Here is a 22,111-nt window from a genome sequence, read left to right on the forward strand (position 1 = left end):
CTAGCACGAGTGCAGAATTGGGGTCCCAGTTTCCTTTTACACGGTGTATTGTTACTGGAAGAACTCCTTTATGAAACCCCAGCCTCAAAATTGAGACATCACTCCTTATGCACACAAAAGTATCTCCAAGAACAACAAAATAAATGATCATTATAGAAACATTTGTTAAACATTTTAATAAATATGGATGTAAGATACTCAGGTACAGAAAGGGAAAACACTTCCCTGTTATCAGCTGGGAACTCCGCATGTTACGTCACTGAGATATCAGATTCCTTTTGCAAAAGAGGAATTACATAATGTACACTACAGTCACCCTACCTGTAATTCCAAAGAGACATTCTTGTTAAACACACACACAGAGTGAATGGATTACTTTTTTTAAACTAAATGAAATAGTTTCACTGCTAACAGCTGAGAAACAGTCTTTTAAAAAGTTGAACATACAAACAGCAGTTTTACAACTCAATCCCAGAATATCCAGGAGCCTACCCATGTAAGAATAACTGCTGCAAATGGACAAAGCTTAAAAAAAAAAAAAAAAATTTGATTGAAAAGCAAATATTAAAAGGTATACACAAATATAATCTGATACCCTTCCAAGCTGCTTTTGGCTCTCCCCACTATTTCAAATGCAGGTATCTTCCACTTGTTTGTTTACTTATTCTCAGAAAAACAATACAGAAACAAGCGATATTAAGAAACAATATACTGAACAGATTAACCAGGCTCCCGAACACATCACTTTTATTTAGAGAAAGACTTTATTCTGGCAATAAGATTTAAGAGTTTGAAGTTAAGTTATAACCCTTTTGTAGGGAGAAGAGAAGGTGACAAAGAACTTTTAAGGGCATATTCCTCCTTTCTACACAAACATGTTGTTTGGAATGGGGTGGGAAGAGTTTTACCATCATTACAACAGTCATAGGCTGAGGCAACCATGAAGTTAGTGTTGATGTTATAATGGAAACACCTCTGTTCAGCGTTAATCTGTAGTACCGGTAAGTGATTCATTACAAACACTGTGACAAATCATGAGGAGCGATGAGTTTTGTATCCTCCCTGGCATTTGCCTCTTCCAAGTGAGCTGGCTCACAGCTGTCCCAGGGCCTGGGTAGTTGTAGAGGGTTTGAACAAGCAAAGTGGGTGAAAAAAGCTTGCTTTTTTTTTTTTTTATTAAAAACGGAAACTCTCTAAGTTAAAGACATTTTGTTCACGCACCTTGAGAGAAAAGGGCACATGTTCCCCATTTCTGACAAAAAAAAAAAAAAAAAAAGAAAGAAAGAAAGAAAGAAAGAGCGGAGGCGTTGGAGGGTGGGCTTCACACCCGCCACCCCGGACCTTCCCACAAAGAACAAGCAGCACAGCAACGAGGAGAAAGAGAAAAGCAGCGAGAGGCCACGGTTGCGTGGCGGCGGCGGCTTGAAATTTACCTGGAAATCAGCCAATATCATTTCTCGGTCCATGTTGGACGCCATTGCAGCCAGCTGCGTCCCCGGCTCCGCTCTGACCCGCGCACCTGGAGCTGCTGCCGGCGAGGACGGGGCAGGGTGGGAGCTAGGAGCTCATCGAGGCGCCGGGCTCCTCTCAGGCTCCCGCGGCGCCCCCGGGCTGCCCCACCTGGCAGCTCCGCGGCGGTCGGGGCGCGGCGGCGGCGGGTAGAGAAGGGGAGGGGAAGGGAAGGGAGGAGAGAGGCGGGCAGGGGGCCGGGAGCGGGCCGGGGCCGGGAGCGGGCAGCGCTGCCTCAGCTGCTGGCCCGGAGAGGAGGAGGAGGAGGAGGAGAAGAAGAAGGAGGAGGAGGAAGAGGAGGAGGAGGAGGAGGAGGAGGCAGCGCCGCTCCCTCCCTGCCTCCACAGCGCCTGTCGCACATTTTGCCTGTCATTGAGGTCGCAAAGAGGCGCTTTGCGGCCGGCACGTGACCACCCTCCTGTCAAGCGCTCGCGAAGCCGGGGGAGGGGGTGGGGCCGCGCCTTCCCGGCAGCCGGCGGTCACCGGCGGCCGCTGCCCACCGCCGCCCCCCCCCCCCCCCCCGCGGCCCCGGTTCCCGCGGGAAGGGAGAGGAGAGGAGAGGAGAGATGGGGAGGGGGCGCGAGAGGAGCCCCCGCCGCTGAGCCGGCGGAAGGTGCCGGCGCCGGGTCGCGGGGTCACGGGCGCCCGGTCGGTCGGTCGGTCGGTCGGTCCGGGCGAGCGGCGGAGGGAGCTCCGCGGCCGGCGCGCGGGACTTTCCTGAGGCGACCGACCGCCTCGGCCTCCCGGGAGTCAACGGCTGCGGCCCCGGCCCGGCCTCAGAGGACGGGGGCGGCTCCTCCGAGCCGCCGCCGGCCCCCGGCTCGGCCCGGCCGAGGGCAGCGCTGCCCCGGGGGCTGACCCCCGTCCCCGTCCCCGGCGGTTGGCGGCGGCGGCTGCTCCTCGGGCCCGGCGGCGGCGCGGGGTGGCCCGGCTGGGCTCGGCCGCCGGCTGCGGCCTAACGGGTCGGTGCGGCCCTGACTGCAGGCAGCCCGGCTCGGGCCCGCCATCCGCGGGGCGGGCGGGGGGGGGGGGGGGGGGGGGGGAAACAAGGGCCGCCGCAGCCGCCGGCCGGAGGGCGGCTCTGCCTCCCGGTGCGGGAGCGGGGCATCCCTCCGCGTCCCCGGTGACAGGGCGGGATGGCGTGGGTGAATACAGCGGCTCAGTCCCCGGAGCGGTTTGCGTCTGCTCTGACAACCCGTAACTTCGGGCTCGCAGAGTGACCCGAACCTCCCCGGGGCGGGGGGCATGCACCGATTGGGGCCATGGAGGAGGGGGTGAGCTCGGTAAAACGGTGATTTTCCCCGTCTTCGTGCTTCTCTCAAAGAAGGAAAAGCATTTTTCACAGGTTTCTGAGCCGACAGACCGTGATCTGCACAGCGGCCCTCACTCAAGCTTAGCACTCCAGCTCTGTAAGATGCAATTGCCTTATATACCGTGGATAATTTTTTTTTTTTAAGTAATGCAAATCTAGCTGTAATTAATGCTTTTTAAGTCTGCCTCCTACAACCTGATGCCGTTCACCTACCCCCTTAGCACTGACGTGAAACACAAACGCGCATTCGGACACCAATTTGCTAATCGGTCCCTCTGTTCTTTGTATGGGTGTCGCAGCTACCTAAGGTCACAGGTACATCGAGCACCTTTCCTATTAGCTAATAAAGCTCCATGATGATAATCTTGGAACCAAGTTATTTTGCCGTTTTTAGGAAACACCGTTCTTTATTATAGTTTTTCTCCTCCGTCCGCGAGGGTTATAGACGAGTTTTTCAGAGCCTGCGAGCTCCCTGCTGCCTGCCGCAGCCGCCGGGCTGGCACCAGGGAGAGGAGAGCGGCGGGGAGGGGGGGACGGGGACACGGGACACAGCACGACCGCCCACCGTGGCGGGGTCCGTCGGTGGGGAGAGACCGGGAACAAAGGCTGCGTGCGGATAGGGACGTATGAAAAGTTAAACTGTACCTTCAGGAGAGTCCATGTTCCCAAGAAAACTGCTCCTGGGAATTGTTTGCGGGCGCTTCTGGGGAGCGTGGGCTGCAGGGCGGCTGGGGCGGGGGACTGGCGGCGGCGGCGGAGTCATTCAGGGTCTCCGGGCAGGTTGAGGCCACGCTGAAACGCCACTTACGATGCAAAGCCAGAGCGTCAGAGAAGTTGGATTTTCTGTTTTATCCTGTTCCTGCCCTAGTTTATGTTGGCAGGGTTTGCCAAGGGGTTTTTATTGCCCACTGACGTTAGCTTAACAATTCGAGCTCCCCACCACCGACCGGAGGGATGATAAAGCAATTACCCTCACACCTGCCCTTTTTTTTTTTTCCACCGGGTTGATGTTACAGGCAGTTCCGTACTAGGTACGGGTATGGTGCAATGCCAGGGACAGCCTATGCTAAATTACAAACAAATCCACCCACACATTACTAGAGAGTAACTATAATAAAGGCTGAAAAGCGAGTTTTAGCAATTGGATTAAAGCCAATTAATTCCTGGCACGAATTGAAGCTATAGGTATGTTGTCAAGATTAGTTACACGGCATTCACATCTATTACAGCCATATTTTAAATAATGATATCTATATTAGATCAAAACAGGAAGGAATTGATCCAGAACATGAAGAAAAGGTGAAAAGCTGCACGTGCCCCACATCACAGAAAGTTCACGGTCAAGTCACAGCGAAAGTTTCTATTCTTCTCAAAACCCCTCACTCCAAGCCACTTGAGGTGGGTTTTTTATCCCCTCCAACGAGTGTCAGACACATTAGAGCCGCTTATTTTCACTTATTTTCCTCCTCCTTGTGATACCCGGCGATAATACCTCCCTCCAGAAGGTGTTTTGGCTGCTGATTTTGGAGCCGATTGGGGCAACTCTTTCTGTTTTAGGAGGGGTACCTTTATCATTCTTGAGAGGAAATGATGAGGATTAACGAGCTGCTTTCTGCAAAGATTTTTGACAGACCCACACGGTGAAGGAGGTTTGACAGCATTTTCTGGCCAGGCAGCTTTACTTGCAGGAGGCCTGCAGCACCCCAGCTACACGTTACTTAATTATTTTTATGTCGTGTGATGAACAGAAGATGGGGGCTTTATTCTGAACTGTAAACCAAACCAAAAAAAAAAGAAAAAAAACCCCACCAAACAGAAAAAGAAAATGGGAGACTGTTGTAAGACTTGCAGGTCTAATTCTGCAAGAAGTTGGCAACAGGTAATGCCACCAAAGCCTGTGGATTTTAGGCACTGATCAGTCACGAAATAAGTCATTTATAAGCCATCTGACTGAATGTTCGAAGTTTTGCATATAAATTCCTTCCCCATGCAGAAAAGCAACTATATTTGAATATATGGATGCTATTTATATGCATATAGTTCTAGAGTTAACTTGGAGGGAAATTATCGTTCGTATTTTTGTTTACAAAACCGTTAGCACTCTTACTTCTGGCCGAGAATTACCGTAGTGAGGCCCTTCAAAATTACGCGCTTTTTTCCCCCCTTTAGCGGGAGCGTGAGTGAGGGTCAGTTGATAATTCGAGCAAAGCTGCTTTCCCTGCTCCGTGGGCGGGCGGCTCGTTACCTGTCACCCTTGTATTTCCACAAACAAGTGTGGGAATCAGAACGGGAAAACGTAATTGCGAAGCAAGAAGCAACCGCAGTTGGAAGGAGAGCCAGGAGCAGAAGTCATCCCGCCTTCCTCCAGCTGCCCGGGCTGCAGGTTCATCCCAGTAAAACTGGTTCTGTCTCTGGAAGTCAGGCCCCGGCCGCCTCCCGCCCCTGCCCGGCTGGCCGCGGCAGGTTTCCTCCGCAGAGCGGCGCGGGAGGAGCCGCTGTGACCGCCGGGCAGGTTCCCTCACTAACGCACCTCCCCGGGCTGCCTCACGCGTGTTTACATTCAAATTCGCTTTCCCGTAGCGGTCACGCAGAAAACAGACGAGCGGATCGCCTCTGCCACCGAGAGGTTACGGGTGCTTCTCGGGGAGCCGTGGCATTGCGCCTTACCTCTCGGAGGGTTCGCTTCGGCGGACTTCAGCCTCCCGAGGGTCCCTGAAACTTAAAGCAATCCGGCCATTAAAGCAGTTTTAAGACATCGAGTGCCCTTAGGCGGAGCGGCAACGACATCTCCGGACCGTACCGTCCTCGCTCCCTCGCCCTCGGCAGGAAAAGCGAAGCCCTCGCGTCTTCTCGGCGGCTGGGTGCCTTCCCCCCCCCCCCAAAATGGCACTTTCACATCAATCAAGGACGCCAGGAAAGCGGCAAGCGAGGCGTGTGCTGCCGCGGACGGTCTCCTTCCACCGCTAAGACAACTTGACATTGACCCTTCCTCCTTGACCTTGTCCTTAGGGAGAGGAGCCCGCGTCTCTGCCGGGGTGCACCCCGGGCCCCGGAGCCGCTGCCCCGCCGGGGGCCGAGCGAGGCCGGTGGGGCCGGGGCCGCTCCCCCCGCGGGCAGGTGGAGACCGCCCGGGGGGAAGCGCCGGACGGGAGGCCGCCCACCGAGCTCCCCCGACCCCCGATCCTCCCGCCGGGGCGCGGCGGCTCCCGGTGCTAAAACCTCCTTTTTTTTTTTTTTTTTCCTTTCATTTCCAACACCACCCCCCCCCTCCCATTTTTTTCTCCCTAGGCCTCAGCAGCGCTCCTCCTAAAAGCACCCTGACTGTTATGGCTGTGGCGGGGCAGTGCCGTGCCCGAGCTGCACGGCGAGGGGAACGACACAAGTAGCCGCGCTGCGCCGGGGCCGGGGCCGGGGCCGGGGCTTGCGGGCCGGGGCCCCGGGGCCGGGCGAGGGGCGGGTGCGCGCCGCTGCAGGCCTTCCTGCCCGGCCGCGCTGTAACTCCGCCGCGCCTCCTTAAATCTCTGCCGTTAAAATGTGGGCGGGTGTTTCAACTCAAAAAGCGCTCAAATTTTTTTTCTTTTCAAAAAAAGCTGATGAGGTTAAAAAAAAAAAAAAAAAGAGCGGGGGGGGGGGGGGGGAGAGAGAAACCGGCTTCGTGTCCGTAGGAAACAGAAGTAGCGATTGTTTGTGCTTAAAAAAGGGGGAGCGCAAAGTCGCGGGCGGAGGCAGCGACCGCGGACCGGCAAGTGCAGCTTTATTTCGCGAAGTTGAAAGAGGAGGCGAGCGGCGGCTGTCACTGCGCGCCGGGAGGCTGCCGAGCACGGCCGGGCCGGGGCAGCGGCGGGCACCGGCGCAGCCCCTGCCCCCGCCCGGAGCTCGCCCTCCGCTCCCCGGCCGGGGCGAGAGGCGCGGCTGTCGCCGGGGAGCGGCGGCGGGGCCCCGGCGGGCGGCGGGGCCGGTCCCGTTCCGCGGCTCCTCCGCGCCTTGAGCGCGGGCGGCGGTACGCGGCGGGTCCGTCCCCCCCCCCCCCCCCCGCCTCCGGCTCCCCCCGCCCCGGTTCCCCCTCCAGCCCCCCTCCTCTCCCCGGCCGCCACCGCCAGGCCCGCGGACCCGCCGCCGCCCTCCTGGATGCTCCGGAGCCGCCGGCGGGCGGGATCGCGCCCGGCCGCTGCGCGGAGGCTGCGCGGGGCGGCGGGAGCGAAGCCGCTGCGGGGAGCGAGAGCGCCGAGGGAGCGAAGCCGGCGGGCGGGCAGCCGCTGCCGCCGCCGCCGCGGCCGGCCCTCCGCGGGCGCGGCTCGTCCTTCTCGTCCCTGCTCGGCCCGGACTAGAGGCGGCGGTGTGGGATGAAAGGGGGGATCCCGAGCGGGACTTGGACGGACACTGCTACGGAAGACTTTTCCTCGGAGCTGCTGCTGCTGCTGCTGCTGCTAAGTCTCCGATCCCGACTGTGAACAGGGTGGGTTGTCTTCTTCTTCAAAGATCTCGGGTCTGAGTGAGTCTCCGGTGTACGTGTATATACGTTACCTCTAACATATATAATATATTACATAGCTATTAGTCTACCCCCCCCCCCGAAAGTGGCCAAAGTCTTTAATAGGAGTTGCTCTATATGTGGAAGCGAAGAAATCTTCTTTCAAGTGGAGCTGCAGTTTTGCTGAATAATCACGTGTGAGTTAGGGGCGGGCTCTTGGCAAGGAGGTTTTTTACGAGTATTTACTACAAGGTCTACTCCAGAAGATTAACCATCCCAATCCTTCTGTCAGTCTCCGATGCCATGCCTGGTTAAAAAAAAAAAAAAAAAAAATCTCATCTTTTTTCCGATCGTCAGTCACCCTAAAGAATGGCCGAGCCTTCTGGGAACGAGCTGGCGTCCGCGGCTGCCAAGGGGGACCTAGTGCAACTTACTAATTTGTTGCAAAAGAATGTAAACGTCAATGCACAAAATGGATTTGGGAGGACTGCGCTGCAGGTTGGTATCCAGAGAGGGAGAAAATATTTCATCACTGGTACCTACGTGACCCGGGTTTCCAAAAAAGACAACGTTTTGAACAGGCTGGTGGATGAAATTCGAGTGGTTTTTCAAACTCGTTGGATGCCATATTTTATAACTTTAGTGGCTCCAACTCCCTAAAATGACGTACTTGAAATAAAACTGGTCAAAACCATTATTTCAGTCGGGGATCACCCTCAATGTCAGACGGGCTACGAGTTTGCTAATATTTTGTAACTTCGTGGGGAGGAGGCAAGGAATGAAAGAGCTGAGATGAAAAGAAATCAGCTTAGGTGAGCAGGATTTCATAGCAGGTCTGTAAACACAAACGTGCTGTTCGCTGAAGCTTAGGATTTATCTTTTTTTCTCTCCTTTTTTTTTTTTCTTTTTTCCCTGCGATATGCTTTCCAAGCGTGACTTGTCTCGCTTCTGGGTTTCTGCTGTAGACGGTACTTTTCCTTTATGCGCTGTTTGGGAGGAATGACCTTTCTCGTTGGGAAGCATGCTGCTCAGAACCGAGGACCTTCGATGTACATTAAGAGTGAGCCCTACGAGTCAGGGTTCCAGCTGAACCACTTGCTTTTCCATTCAGAATTAAGGCTGACAAATTTGCTTTTTGAGATCGGCTAGCAGGGCACCGGTTCCAGCTATTTCCTTTCTGATCGTATAGGGTGCTATGTCCTAATTTTTAAGTGTGTGGCTGTGCAGGCAGGAGTTGGAACTCGTCCAACTGCGAACTATTGGAGCTGATGAAAGATTTTGCTTTTCATAATATCAGATAATGATGGCGAAAAGGCTAGAATACCTACCGAATAGTGAAAGAAGTGATTTAGAAATCCGGAGGGGGGGGGAAATTGTGGTGATTTGTACTTAAGGTATAAGTAATGAAACATGGAAGTGGAGCTATAGGTCTTTTTAATTTCCCACATTAGAAAAATCGTTTGTTAGCTCCTCTCCCCCCTCCCCCAAAACCACGACAGTAATTTCTGAAATTGGGTTTTTAAAGAGCATAGAGCTTGCGAGTGTACTCGAGATATTTACAGCTTTTTGGCTTAACATCAAAATGTAAGGGCTGGAAAATAAGTACCTCTTGCTAAAAAAGCAGGAGTGACCCCTTTTTGACAAATTCGCTGGAGCTGGAGGTCTGTGAGCTCCTCTCTGTCCTGTTAGCACCTAAATAGGGCATCGCATGGCAGTGCAGGCACTTGCAGCAACTTTTGAGAGAGTGAAAGGATTTAAATTAAAAACTTACACAAAGTAACTTCTTTAAGAAAGCAGGAAACATTTAGCTCGCTGGTTTATCCTCGGGACGAGGGCTGAAAACCGATTTGTCCTACAGTAATGTATTTTATTTTTCTGTCTAAAAGCAGCTAACTGTCCGTATCCTGAATTAAGGCATATTTTACACAATGACATAGCATCCAGCTATATTAAACATGCATCCGTGTCCTAACAATACTTCTGATCGCTGCCTAATCGTAACTGAGTTAATGAACCACAACAAAAATCAAACCAGGAGAATCTGTCGCCTTATTTTCAATATGTATCATCCCGAAATGTGCTGTGGGTGCGTGACCACGCTCGAAAGAGTTCTCTGTCAGTGCACTCTCCACAACTGAGATAATCTCTCCATAATCTCTCCCTCAATTAAAACGGAGAGGAGGCTCCTATATTAATAGCAATGAATTTATATTTTTCTTCAGCATTTATGTTTAATTAAACAGCTGCTCAGCTCGTCTTGCTCTGTACTTTTTGTTTCTGATGAAGTGTACCTATGCAGGCCTCAAATACATGTCCTGCCCTTGTGCTCTTCGTCAGACTTATTCAATTAAGGCTTTCTCCTTCTTTGCCTCCCTCCCCCCGAGTGAAACTTTGCAAAAGAAAGGGCATTTGCTGCCCAGTTGTAGCCCACGTCCCAATAGCATCACCTTTTATATGATTTTTTCTCCCCCGCCCCCCCCCGCATCTCTAACTGAAGCCTTCAGTCCCCTAGCCTGAGCACAGAAAACTCCCACTTAAACCAAATACATGCTCTGAATTCACAAATAATACAGCCTGGGCTCTCAAAAAGAGATCAAAATGTCCAGATTTTACTAAAGAAAGAGAGATCACAATGCTCTTGTTTTCTTTTACATCTCTTCCATCTCTGGTCAGAAGTGAAAGAAATGGCACATGCGGAGCTGGAAGCCTTGGGGCACAGAGAAATCCCTTTCCCTGAATCCCAGCCTGTCTTATCTGCACTTTTGCTCTTGTCTGTAGATATAATACACTGGGCTGCTTTACGGTCCAAACGCTGCGCTAATTATATTTATTTTAGCTTGCTTTTCTTAAAAAGCCTGATATGTATTTTCACCAGGAGATGTTTTCAGCAAATCCCTTGTAGAAATTGTACATTATGCTAAATGTAATGCACTGTAATGCTCTTTTATGCAGATGATTTTTTTAACCAAGATTTTCAAATCAATGTGTGGACGTTTCTAAGGAAATAAAAAAGGTTGGGGGTTTAGGGGTTGGTTTTTTTTTTTTTTTTCGAAGTTGACACTTACAGTGAGACTAATTGCAAGGACAGGAAAATATTGCCTATAGGCTGGAGATTACACATTAGCGTGTTCATTTTTGAAAGTCTTTGTGCAAACAAAAATTGAGGAATTTGGGGGAAATCGGTGCAAGCTGTTAAGTCCCAAATAAGAGACATTTGCGTTCTAATTGTGATAGTTTTATGACGCAATCGAGAAAATTCAAAGAAGTTTTTTTTTTTCCTGAGAGAAACAGTCACAAAATCCAATTATTGTTGTTTTTTTTTTTTTTAAAAGGGGATGTTTTTAACGACAGAATATAGCCACAGTTTACTTATAGTGAAATTATGAAAGTATAGTACAATACAGTGGTTATAGAAGAAAGCTTCTGGAACTTTGAAACATTCCTTTTGACTTCTCCTTTTTGGGTGACATAAGGAAACACAAATATTGGGGAGAAAAATTTCTTCTGGCATTTATTTTTCTTAGCAGACAGAGCCATGGTACAGTCCAAATATTTGTTTTATGAAAATGCACAGACAATGTAAACACCTGAGAGCTTATAAAACCACGTTCTACTTTTGCTGTTGCTGAGGTAAAATATCTGTTCCTCAGAGACCCTATATTTGCTGTTTAACGAGCTTAAACAGTAAGGCAGGGGTGTCTCAATACTTAGGCAAATAGAACCGAACCAGACTTAATTTTCGTATGGTAAGAAACCGAGATAACCCACGTTAAAAAAAAAAAAAAAAAAAAAAGAAGAGAGTTATTACATCCCCATTCCGCACCGCCTATTTCAGCCACGAATCTCTGGGGCAGAGAGCTCTTCCCAGCGAGATGCTAACAGCCTTCCCGATTTCACCGGGTTTAGTAAAAACCACCTACCGCAAAGGGAGCGCCGGGGCGGGCGCGGCGGGGCTCTCCTCCCCGCCTGGAACGGGGCTGGAGCCGTGAGGCAGCCCGGGGCCGAGAGCGGGGGCTCTGCCCCCGGGGCTGAGAGAAGGGACCCCCCCCCCCCGGCACTCAACTCTTCCTCTTCCTCCCCAGGTGATGAAGCTCGGGGACCCCAAAATCGCCAGGCGTTTGCTCCTCAGCGGGGCCGACCCCAACCTGAAAGACAGTACCGGCTTCGCCGTCATTCACGACGTAGCCAGAGAGGGGTTTGCGGACACTTTGCAGGCTCTGCTGGAGTTCCAAGCCGACGTGAACGTGGAGGACGACGAGGGCAACCTGCCCCTGCACTTGGCGGCCCGCGAGGGCCACGCGCGGGTGGTGGAGGTCCTGCTGGCGCGCGCCGACTGCAAGGTGGGCCACCGCAACAAGCGGGGGGCGACCGCCTACGACCTGGCCAAGCTCTACAAGCGGTCCGCCGTGCTGAAGCTCTTGGAGGACAGCCGCCGCTGCCCCGCGCCCGCGGATTGAAGCCCGGCTCGGACGCGCTCTCCTCTGGACGTTAAGGCTTTCGGCCGCCGCCTTTTTTGCCCTTTTTTTTTTCTTTTTCTTTTTTTTTTTTTTTTGGTTTTTCTCCGCGCTCCTTTCTGATAACGTTTGTTGCAACCTTACTTCTATTTTTTTTTTTTTTTTTTTTTTTTGAACGGCTGGTAGCTTAAGCCTAGAGGTGGGTTTGGAGAAAATGGCAACGGTCTAAACCCGCGCTCCCAGCAACTTCTTACACCTGCCATTTACAAAATACTCACAGACCCAGCCGCGTCTCTGTCGGTCGCTCACGCCTAGTTTTCCAGTATCGCGTTTTACAACTTATTTTAGGTCTTTCGCATTAAGTCATTAACACAAGAGCTACATATGCACAAGCTTAATGTCGCCGGCCCTTTTTTAAGCAGAGCTTGAAGTCGAAGGCTCCTTGGCCTGAGGACAGGGGATGGCGCTTCGGGGCTTTGGGTAATAGCTGCATTTTGACACTAACGGGAGCTTGTAGAAGTAGGTCGCTTACTTTCCGAATGTAGATGACACTTTCCCCCTCTGTGTATTTAAACTTTCACCAAGCTGGTTTTGAATTTAGTTACCAGAAACAGCGTAAGTGGTGTTTTCGTGATTGCCAGAGGTTTTAAACAGCTCAGTTTGGTAGTTCGTGTTTACTGTGCGCTGAACAAGGCGTTTTTTCTAGTTTCAAAACAAGCAGCAGAGAACCATTGTCAGAGGCAAGAGGACACGAAGGCAGCAATACAACAAGTTTTCTGGTCGCTTCGGAAGCTGAGTGCAGTTTAGATGCTCTTTACGAAATTTTTGCTTTCCACCGACTACTCTCTTTTGCCTGGAAATAAACTATTTTAACGATAGATGCGTCTCACAAAACAGGAATGTTTGAATACGGTGACATTTAGGAAGCAGCACGTTTGATAGTCGGGAAGTTATGTTATTGCTTGCACGTAAAACACAATTTAACCATTGAAAATTTTCCATTGCAATACAGCCGCGAGTGTTCATCAGACCCAAACTCCTTTACCTCTCCGGCTACAACAGGAGCTAACGATGCTCAGCACAGCATGGAAAGAAGTTTAGTATGAAACTTTTAACATTTGTACAGGATCTAGTTGTTGGACAGATGGGCAGTGTAAAGTGCTTTACTTTGAATAGTCTAAATTTTAATTGCGCAAAAGAGAAGGTTTTAAATCAATGCAGAATGAATAGTACTTAAAACAGCACGTAAAAGAGGAGGGGTGTACGTTAGTTTAGATTTTAACTCTTCCAAAAAAATATATATATATTTTAGCCCCACAAAATCGGTCGCTACCGTTTTCAAGTAAAAAGTAATTTGCTGAAACTGTCTGTCACGTTCACTATACGCTCTGTCACACTGCTGTGTTTTCTGATTAAAAACCTCTGTGAAATATGAAGTTTTGCGCCCTTTTGTTGTCACTTTCTGTTCACAAGGGATCTAGAGATCATTAACCCAAGCAGCGCGGCACACAGGATGCATGACTGGGGAAACAACCCGCAAAATACCCGGTATAAAGAGCACTAAACCCGGCTGAAATATTAAAACCGAGCAACGTAATCCGCAGGTCCCCGAGGTGAAGTGACCCAAACCACTCCCTGTTGCTATCCGTCTCCCTTCCCGCATGTCCTGGAGGATGCTCCAAGCTTTTTCCTTCTCCACAACCAGTGCCCTGCTCTCCTCTTATAAAGCAGAAATCCGCGCTACCACCAGGATTTCTCCCGTTCGCTGCTACAGCAGAGGTGAACACCGAAAGGTAATATTCATCTTTCTCCCTTATTTTTCACCTGTGCCGCTAAAACCCCCCTCATCCCAGACCCGTTTTGAGCTCCACCAGCATTTAACTTACGCTGAGCCGAAGTTTAATTAGTGGCTTAAGAAAACAACTGCTTTTCCGAGAAAAATGCCCCGCGTAGTCAGAAATAGCGGGTTTTACGGCATGCCAGGAGTTCACGTTTAAAGCCGGGACGTGTCACACCACGGTCGTGCCTATAACGTGAGCGGCTGAGTCACGGGCGATGTTAAGTCTGGTTTAAAGGTGCGTTTGATTTGTTTTTATTGCTGCGTTTTCTCTGTAAGCCCCTCCAGTTATGGTAAACAATATTTTAAATGGAAGTTCCTAGTTAGATACTTTGAAAGCCAAAATTGCTCTCTGTTGCCCCAGGAACTTAATAGTTACTACAAAAAGCCTCTGGGAAACCAAAGAAATAAATCAGCTGGTGGGTTACGTGCACCTTACAGGGTTTGCAGGTGATAAAACTGCTGGGGCTGAGCTGGGGGTCAGCTTTCCTGCAGAAGGTCTTACATTTACTCAGCGAGGAGAAAAGAATATAAAGCAAATCTCATTAATAGGGCATCTTTATACCGACAAAGGATTCTAATATCGGATGTGGTTTCAGAAATTACTTTTGTGATTTCCCCCCCCCCCCCCCGGTAGTCTGGCAACATCAAAAAGTCCAGTTTTACAAATTCGCATAGTTGTGAAAATGTCGACAGCGATATTGACCCGGAGACGCAAAACTGCAGCCTGTGAGATGGAACGAAATATTTTTGAGAGCTTTTATTGAGACACAAACCAACTGAAAAGCGAGTCTCCCAGGCAGGAGCAGAGATTGCCCTGCAGCAGCCCAGGAACAGGCAGTAAACAAAGCAGAATGGAGATGAGATGCAGAAATAGAAACAAATGCAGCAAGCACAGAAACCTGTGAAGAAACAGAGCCTAAAATGTGGCTGTACCAGGATTCCTACTGACCAGGCTACGTGAGAGCACAGCTGTGGGGAAAGAGCCCTCTCCCCCATTTCAGTTACACGGATGAGCAAAGCTGTTACACTTGACCTTTGTTTCTAAATCATCCTCGGAAACAACGGCGGGGGCTGTTGAATTCCTTTTGAAAAGGGGCAGATCCTAAAGGGATCCTACAGGGAACGAACAGAGCTTAATCTGTGGCAGCAGCACCCGTGAGAGGGTGAAACAGCCGCTCTGTGAATGCTGGCGGGGGGGGGGGGAGAGGTGCACGGCTAAATGCAGGCAGGGAAAGCTGGCCGGGCACTTACAGAGGGGAGCGTAAATAATAAGGTATTTGAAGGTGACTTCAGCTCAGTCGCCGGTGCAATACATGACGGCACACTGAAGTACACGAAAAGACTTGCCTTCCAGTTTTCGGTGTGGGGAGAGCAATGAAGTCAATGCTTTATTCCAGGGGGGGATAAGAAATTAGCTTCGTAGGAAGCGCCGTTGCCTTGTTCACATGAAGAAAGAGTTAAAACAGTAGAAACCCAGCACTTTTTAGCTTTTAAAAGAAAGAGAAGGGTCTCCTCCACGAATGTACCTGGCAATTCACCGGGCAGCCAGAAGCAACCATACATTATTATCTGCTTAACCACAGCGCTGAAATTCCCTCGAAAAAGCGAGGGGAGGAAAGCTTCTGCATTCATTTGCGAGGAGACTGTTATACCGTGCATGGCGGGGGGGGGGGGGGGGAAAGGGAGAAAGAAGGAAAGAGAGAAAGAAAGAAAGATTTCTCACCGAGTCTCAGAAAAGCCTGCCCCACAAGACATGCACTCAAAATGTCGGTGCTCCCGGAGGGCTCTGCCGGGATCCCCGGGGAGGGGGGCGGCCGGGGCCCGGCAGGTCGGGCGGCCCCCGGGGAGCGCGGCCGGGAGCGGGGCCGGCGGGCGGGGAAGGGGGGGGGGGGGGGCGGCCGGCTCCGAAACCGTTAGGTTGTCTTCTACGGTTCCTCTCCCCTTTCTCTTCCTGTCCAAATATTTTTAAATTTACGCGCCTTAAATAACAGTCTGATTTTATTTATTTAGTTTCCTCCGCGGGCTCTGCCGCCGTTTCAGCCTCGGCCCCCCCCCCGCCGCCGCCGCCAGGGGCCCCGGGGGCGGCCGCCGGCCCGCGCTCCGCTCCGCGCCCGGCCGCGGCTCCGCGGGCTCGGCGGGCTCCCCCGCCGCCTCCCTCCTCGCCTCCGCCGCCGCATTTCTTCGCAACTTGCACTGCGCCCCTTTTTTTTTTTTTTTTTCCCCCCTTTTCTTCTTCTTTTTCTTCTCTTTTTCCCTCCCTTTTCCTCCCTCCCTCTCCCCGCAGCCGGGACTGGAGCCTCCTCAGCGTAACCCCGATGCCTTCGCAGCCCCTCAGCCGCAGTGAGTAGAGAAAAGGGACCCACATCTTTGCCGGGGGGGGGGGATGTTTATGACACATATTTGTGGCTGCTGCCCGCTGCCCGGGCTGCGGCGGCGGGGCTCCCGCTGCAGCTCGGGGCTCTTCCCCCCGCCCTTGCCCAGATTTCAGGGATGCAGAAGCATCTTCTCCCAGCGCAGCCCACGCAGAAGACAAAAAGAAGCAGGTTGTCTCCAGGTTTCCTTAAAAAAAAAAAAGGGAAGCAAGGTGTATCTCCCAGCCAGAGATTTTCATGACCTTTTGTTGCATTTGAAAATGACAGACAAGCGAAAGCGGCGGGGGGGGGGGGGGGGGGGGGGGAAATCCACGTTTCTTGGTTTCTGTGTCACAGAGGCGAGGAAATGATCTTCGGATGTAAACTACATGGCACATTTCTGGTAGCCAGATGTGGCAAGTCTTGCTCTGCAGACCCAAATTACAGAGCCCCACTCAAAAAAAAAATTAACTTCTGCCACAGCACTGAGTGGTAAGATGGCTTCTTGCATTTTGAAGAAGCACTAAGCACAAATCACCAGGGACATTTTACAGTGCTGCTTGTCATTTTGTACTATTTCCCAGAATGTTTGAATTACCTTTCGGCACAGCATCGGTTATAATTGTGTGCAGTTCGTCTTAAGGAACTACGAGGAAAAGAACTCTCCTATGTTGGATACTTCAGAATAACCTTGACCTTTCATTAGTGCTTATCCTAAAACATCGGTCATACAGGGAAAGCAGGGAATTGGGCAAGGCACCTGCAAAAGCATAAAGGAAATGTCTCTATTTTTAAGCCAGCGTTAAAATGGCTTCTGAATCCCACAAAACAAGGGACACGGAGGGGCTCGAAGGCAAGACCTGGAGCTCGCTGGCAAAATTCAGTTTGACACACACAGGACCCGAGTTAATTTCCTCAGCCCAAGATGCATTTTCTGCCGTTAGTCCAATCAGCACTGCTGAAACTCAAACTGCCAAAAAGGGTAAATTCCCTCTGAAAGAAACTGAATCAGCCAAAAGTATAATCAGCTTTTCAGGGAAGTACAAGACCACTGAACCATGTTTCCAGTTGCATTTCTTTGTTCCTCTGTAACTGCTTTCTGATATTTGTAGAAGTAATTAGGAGAGCCGCTGGTATTTATGAGTATTTTAGATAAAAAAAGCTTCCCTCTGTGTAGGAAGCATGAAACGTTTTGCTTCGCAGTGCAGCCACTGAAAGGTTAAAGTCAGTTCACAGCTCCTGGTGAAAGTTTTCCTTCAGCAGATAGTGCCTATCAAGATGGTCTGTCTTTCTCCTGCTACACCCCGAGAGCACGGGGCAGCATTTGTATGGCCACACAGCCCTCTTCACCTCTCAATATCAAGATTATTATCAACACAATGATATTTTAATGAACACTTTCATACACGGAGCTAATGAAGGTCTAAAGATACTCACACAGCACAAACCACAATAAAATGCGATGCCCTGTAGGAACACTGAGTATTCAAAAGCTTTTCAGGGTTTGACCCTAATGAAACACAAGAGCAATCCTGGGCACACATCGCATTTATATGCAGAGTATACTGCAGGCCGGAATAAGGGCTTCTGCTAAAGTTAATTGTAATTTTCTGGTGAGGGAGGATCGCATGTTGAGGCCTTAAGTTATTAACATCTATTCTGATGGAAATAGGGACATTTGGTTACACTTTGCCAAATCAAAAAGAGTGCTTTCTGCTGCAGCTATGTTACCACCGAGGTGATGTACCACCATTTGAGTAGCTGCACTTCTAAATCAGGCGTGCCAGGATGGGGGCGTATTGATTGGTCACGAACTTTCGCTTATATTTAGTAACGCTGGAGAACAGGCAGAGAAGATTTTCAGTCCACACCAGCTAGAACACCAGCAGGCCTGGAAACCGAGCTGTTAATTGTAAATACTTCCTACAGAAAGCATTTTTTTACAATTTTCTGAAAGGAGAAGTACACCCTGCTAGAAAAAGCAGCTTTCTATCCAGACATACCATAGCCCTTGAGGGTGTGACTGCAGGTACACAAACAAAGCTGTATTTAATCTCTCTAAAGGAATTTTATAGAGAACATCTGAGAAAGAGAAAAGTGTATTTGTCCCATGAGCCCTGTAACTTTTAATAATATCACCTCCTTGCACCAACATATAGGCTCTAAATAGTGTGATATCTGTGGATTTTCAGATGTAATTTGTTTTAGCTCCTGTAAAATAAGGGCTTCAGACAAAAAGCTGTGCTACACCACGATATATTCACAGCATTCGCGATCCAGAACTGTATGCATATATTGGAGCGAACAACAATTTCCTTCCTGTACGAGCATTTTAATTTAAAGAAACATTGTTTTGTGTAAAGAAGGTAGTAGATAATTAACTGTATTCATTTAATCTAATTATAGGCCTCTGAGGCAAAAAGCTGACACTTTTCATTGTGGTATATTCAGAGAAGTTAATTGAAAAAACATTGCAGCCACAAGGCATAACATGCCCATCGTATATTTGATACTAATTCTTTTCTCAAAAACGGGCTGAATCTGATGCTCGCTAGAGATAAGGATTACTGTTACTCACTCGAGTAAGGCAAAGTCTGGGGAAGCTCGTTATGCAATGCTGCAGTGCACTGCAATCTCTCTGCAATTCCAGAGCTAACCACAGACAACTTAATTTGCCAAATTGCGAGATGGTTTTGTAATGTACACAAGTATCTATTACAAATTAAGAAAAGATTGAATGCATTTTTAGCTAGGACGTAGGTCAGAATTTGAACAGACATCTGCTTCGAGAAGCAATAGGTCAATGTATCAACTCTTAGCTCTGTTTAATCTTTAGGAGGAACCAAGCAGTAACAGCAGCCTTACCCCTAGGAGTTGTTATTAGAAGTGTAATTTGTGCTTTTAAGCTATCAGTCTGACAAACGGATAAATAGGCAGCAAATCAACACTTGCAGCTCCCAGGTATATAAAAATAAATGTATGTCAGACCATTTGCAGTTTCAGAGTAATTTTTCCTATCACCTGATACATACCAACAACTCAATCTTCTGACAGCAGTGCTACTTTCATTCTCAAAAGGAAAGTAAAGCAGCTCAGCTCTGCAAAGCTTGCCTTCCAGCTGACAGAGAACATAACAGACCAAACGTGCCGGTTGTGGCGAAGCGTTTACCATTTCTGTTACAGAAATTCCAGCTTGCAGGCTGAATCATCACGTCAGAGGCAAATACCACCGTTTCCCCCTGCTTTATCACTGGGAGAGTGTGAGCCTGGTCTCTCTGCAGCTCTAGCAGTGCCATGGGGCAGGACACATCCCTCTCCCTCTCCCTCTCCAGCGGCTGCGCTCCCTGGCTCCTGCTGGAGCCCCCTCCATCTCTGCCCTGCCCGTGGGCGCGGAGGCCACCCAGTCCACCCAGTCCTCTCCACCGCTCACCTCCCGCCTCTCCAGGTGGTGTTGCTCCTGGCTGGTGGGAGTGAAAAATTGCAAAGGCAGCGCCGCTCAGCCCTGTGATGAAGCGTGCCTAATTGGCGCGGTGATGGTGCAAGCCCTCTTAGATGACAAACGCCCGCGGTGAAAGCCCACCGAGCTAAGCGCAGGGCCTTGCTTTGCTCTGCCAGTGAGAGGCATTGCTGGCAGCCCTACCTGTAATTTTAAAATTACTTAAAATATTTTCAAATGTATCGTGCAGAAATATTTTTTTACTGTGGTTAAAAGAGCAGCATAGCGCACCTCAGGCACTTCAAATGTTTGTTAATAAAGTCAGAGGAAGCCTGAAAAGTAAACAGATAGTGACGTGCGGTCACCTTAACTCTGGAGCTCTGGCTCAAGAGATCCAGAATATTCAATAAAAGAGCTCTCTAACAGGAAAAAAAAACGTGGCTGTAGATGCTAGCTGTGCCGGATTCCTACTCCTATACCATTACAGATAAATCACAATTTGCATTGATGTCTGACTCAAAAAATCAGCCTACTCTTAGAGTTCGGTCTGCATTCGCACTCCTTCTCTCCCTTGATGCTCTTAAGTAACCTTCCTTCTGCCTGGCTCCTGCCTTCTCTCTCTCCTCTGTGCTGTTTTCAGGTAACTCCCTGTTGTTGCTCTTCCACGTTTGGTTTATCCATCCCTCCATTCCCTGACTCCTGCCTTCTTGCACTCTTCATGCTCTATTTTCATCTCCTAGTTTCCTTTCCTTCATCTGCACATCCACCCTCTTATTTTTTGTTAATTATTTCCCCTGACATCTTATCTTTATCTCCATTATGCTTATCAACCTCCCTGCCTAATATATCATATCCTTTCCCCATTGCCTAGCAGAATCTCATTATGTATATATGTACAACCTTTTTTTTTTCCTAGTCCAGCAGAAGAACTGCTTCCACAACTGATTTCTGCCCATGATGTCCTAGTTGTGCCAGGAGAATTCTTAGCGCTGGTCAGTAATAATTGTCTCCCTGGCATCTACCGCCTTCACCTCCTCCTTCTGCCTCTCGCTTTCTGCTCCCTCCCATGCTTCGCCGGTTACAGGCCTCTCCCAAACTCTTTCATCTTCGTGACCCCCATCCTCCTTTTCTCACTGCCTCGGCAGCAACAGCAGAAAGGGAGATGATGCAGATAGGAGGGGTACCCGGATCTCACGGAATATAATCTCTTAGGAGTACAGGAGGAGAAATTGCAGAGAAACGCCGCTCGGTCCCCACTGCCTCAGGCAAAGAGCGTACTTGGTAGCTCTGCGAAAAAAACTGCACGTGGTGCCTGCACGCCATACAGCAGGCGAACGCAGAACGGGCTCCGTCAGCACAGGCTGATCTTTGGAAAATTTAGCTGCCAAAAACTAACAATTCTTAACCGATCACGTGCAAACTGAGATTTTTATGGAGTCTTACAACTTTGTTACATTTGGATGCACATCTGTAAAACCACAGCAACGGTGCTGCCAAATTCCAAGTTGCTGTTCAAAAGGTACATGGATGAAACTAGACCAGTGATGGTGTTCCATTTCAAATTCCTTCTGTAGAGAAATGGGGATACTGACACTTCTGAATGAAGCAACCGGATTATTATTTTTTAATATGGGCAAAATATTTTTCTAACCTTGTTCTTGAAAATGACTACGGTGGTTTAGCTGGAAACTGCCAAAAATTAAACCTGGGGCAGATCTTTGGCTTGGAAAATACCAGCCCAAACAGTTACGAGCAACTGAAAACAAGATGTTATTATGAAGCACTGGACAAGATTGAGCAGAGCAGTTCCATGACTTTGGCCTAACGTGGAAGATTTTTAAGTGACCTGTAATGAATTTCTTAATAACAACCTTGTTGAAATAAGCAGAATTCAGGCAGATTTCACATTTTTGGGTGAAGACATTTCCTCTGAAAATAAAGGTTATGATCCAGAGTGCTCTGATGTGAAGAGGGAGAGGGAAGAGTGCGCTGGGAGGGAGACTGGGAGCACTGGGACTGAGGGCTGGAGCAGTTGCTTTGGCAACAAAAACAACTTGAAAGATCTACAGAAGTGCAGAAATAAACGATCAAAAAGCATTCCATGGAGATGAAACTTTCTGGGGACAGCAGAGGGAAGGGGGGGAAAGGAATTGCTTCTGGTGGGGGCACGTCAAAACGACAGAAAGGGAAGTCCAAATATTTTGTTAGCTCTGGGGTTCTTAAATACCCTGGCTCTGCTCCACGTGTGCCGATGGGTTAAGCCCACGGGGTAAAGCAGGGACCCGCATCCCCACACCCTCGTCAGTCACATCCCCCGGGGAAAGCATCATCTAACAGCCCCCGGAGGGGCTCCACAGCTCCTGGGGTTGACTCTTTGCCTTCATCCACCCATCTGAAAACTCAGGCAGCTCGGGAGCTGCTCTTTATGTTGAAACCTCCCTTTTATGGCAACGGCAACGTGTGTCAGAGCGGCAGGTCGCGCAGCTGAGGGTATTACCTGTTTCGGTCATCTGACTTAAATGCTCCGCTGCCTCCCTGCTAGAGACTGCAAGAGTAGGTTCACGGCAAGGGTTGCAGCAATTACCACCGAATGCTATTTTGCATTTAAGATTGTCATTCATTCCATTTATCTGCTATGGATGAAAGTGAGACAGTCACAGAAGTCCTTTCTAATATACAATGAACCGCCTGTTAATTTGCAACTACATTCAGTATTTTTTTGTCTATAAAATTAATAC

The 22,111-nt window shown here is 49.5% G+C and overlaps 2 protein-coding genes across 4 annotated transcripts in view; one reads left to right on the plus strand and one right to left on the minus strand.

Annotated features, from left to right (window-relative positions):
* The window catches only part of FAF1 (Fas associated factor 1), a 177,442-nt gene extending 171,515 nt beyond the window's left edge, over positions 1-5,927 (minus strand). Inside the window, exon 1 of one of the 2 annotated variants that reach the window (XM_030032718.2) lies at positions 5,489-5,927. Coding sequence is in view for 1 of the 2 variants with exons in the window: in XM_030032717.2 (XP_029888577.1) it covers positions 1,434-1,478 (45 nt within the window). In the remaining variant the exon portion in view is untranslated. Of the gene's footprint in view, positions 1-1,433; positions 1,729-5,488 lie in introns of those variants that run through there. The other variant, XM_030032717.2, reaches the window with a different exon arrangement.
* A 1,252-nt stretch (positions 5,928-7,179) lies between these two features.
* On the plus strand, positions 7,180-13,182 carry CDKN2C (cyclin dependent kinase inhibitor 2C). Of its 2 annotated transcripts, XM_030033943.1 has the most exons (3): positions 7,180-7,277; positions 7,650-7,790; positions 11,375-13,182. In XM_030033943.1, exons 2-3 carry the CDS (start codon positions 7,662-7,664, stop codon positions 11,747-11,749), a joined length of 504 nt encoding a protein of 167 aa, XP_029889803.1. In that variant the 5' UTR covers positions 7,180-7,277; positions 7,650-7,661; the 3' UTR covers positions 11,750-13,182. The 2 variants fall into 2 exon arrangements, with proteins under 2 accessions (XP_029889803.1, XP_029889802.1); XM_030033942.1 differs by having other exon boundaries at positions 7,210-7,790.
* The last annotated feature ends 8,929 nt before the right edge of the window (positions 13,183-22,111 follow it).

This window comes from Aquila chrysaetos, chromosome 12 (genome assembly GCF_900496995.4).
Source record: "Aquila chrysaetos chrysaetos chromosome 12, bAquChr1.4, whole genome shotgun sequence".
NCBI lineage: Eukaryota > Metazoa > Chordata > Aves > Accipitriformes > Accipitridae > Aquila > Aquila chrysaetos.

Bases quoted from the DNA above. Each gene is read 5' to 3' on its own strand.
- CDKN2C (XM_030033943.1), top strand. From the start codon at position 7,662: ATGGCCGAGCCTTCTGGGAACGAGCTGGCGTCCGCGGCTGCCAAGGGG. The intron at 7,791-11,374 runs GTTGGTATCCAG...CTTCCTCCCCAG, and splicing joins TTGGGAGGACTGCGCTGCAG to GTGATGAAGCTCGGGGACCC.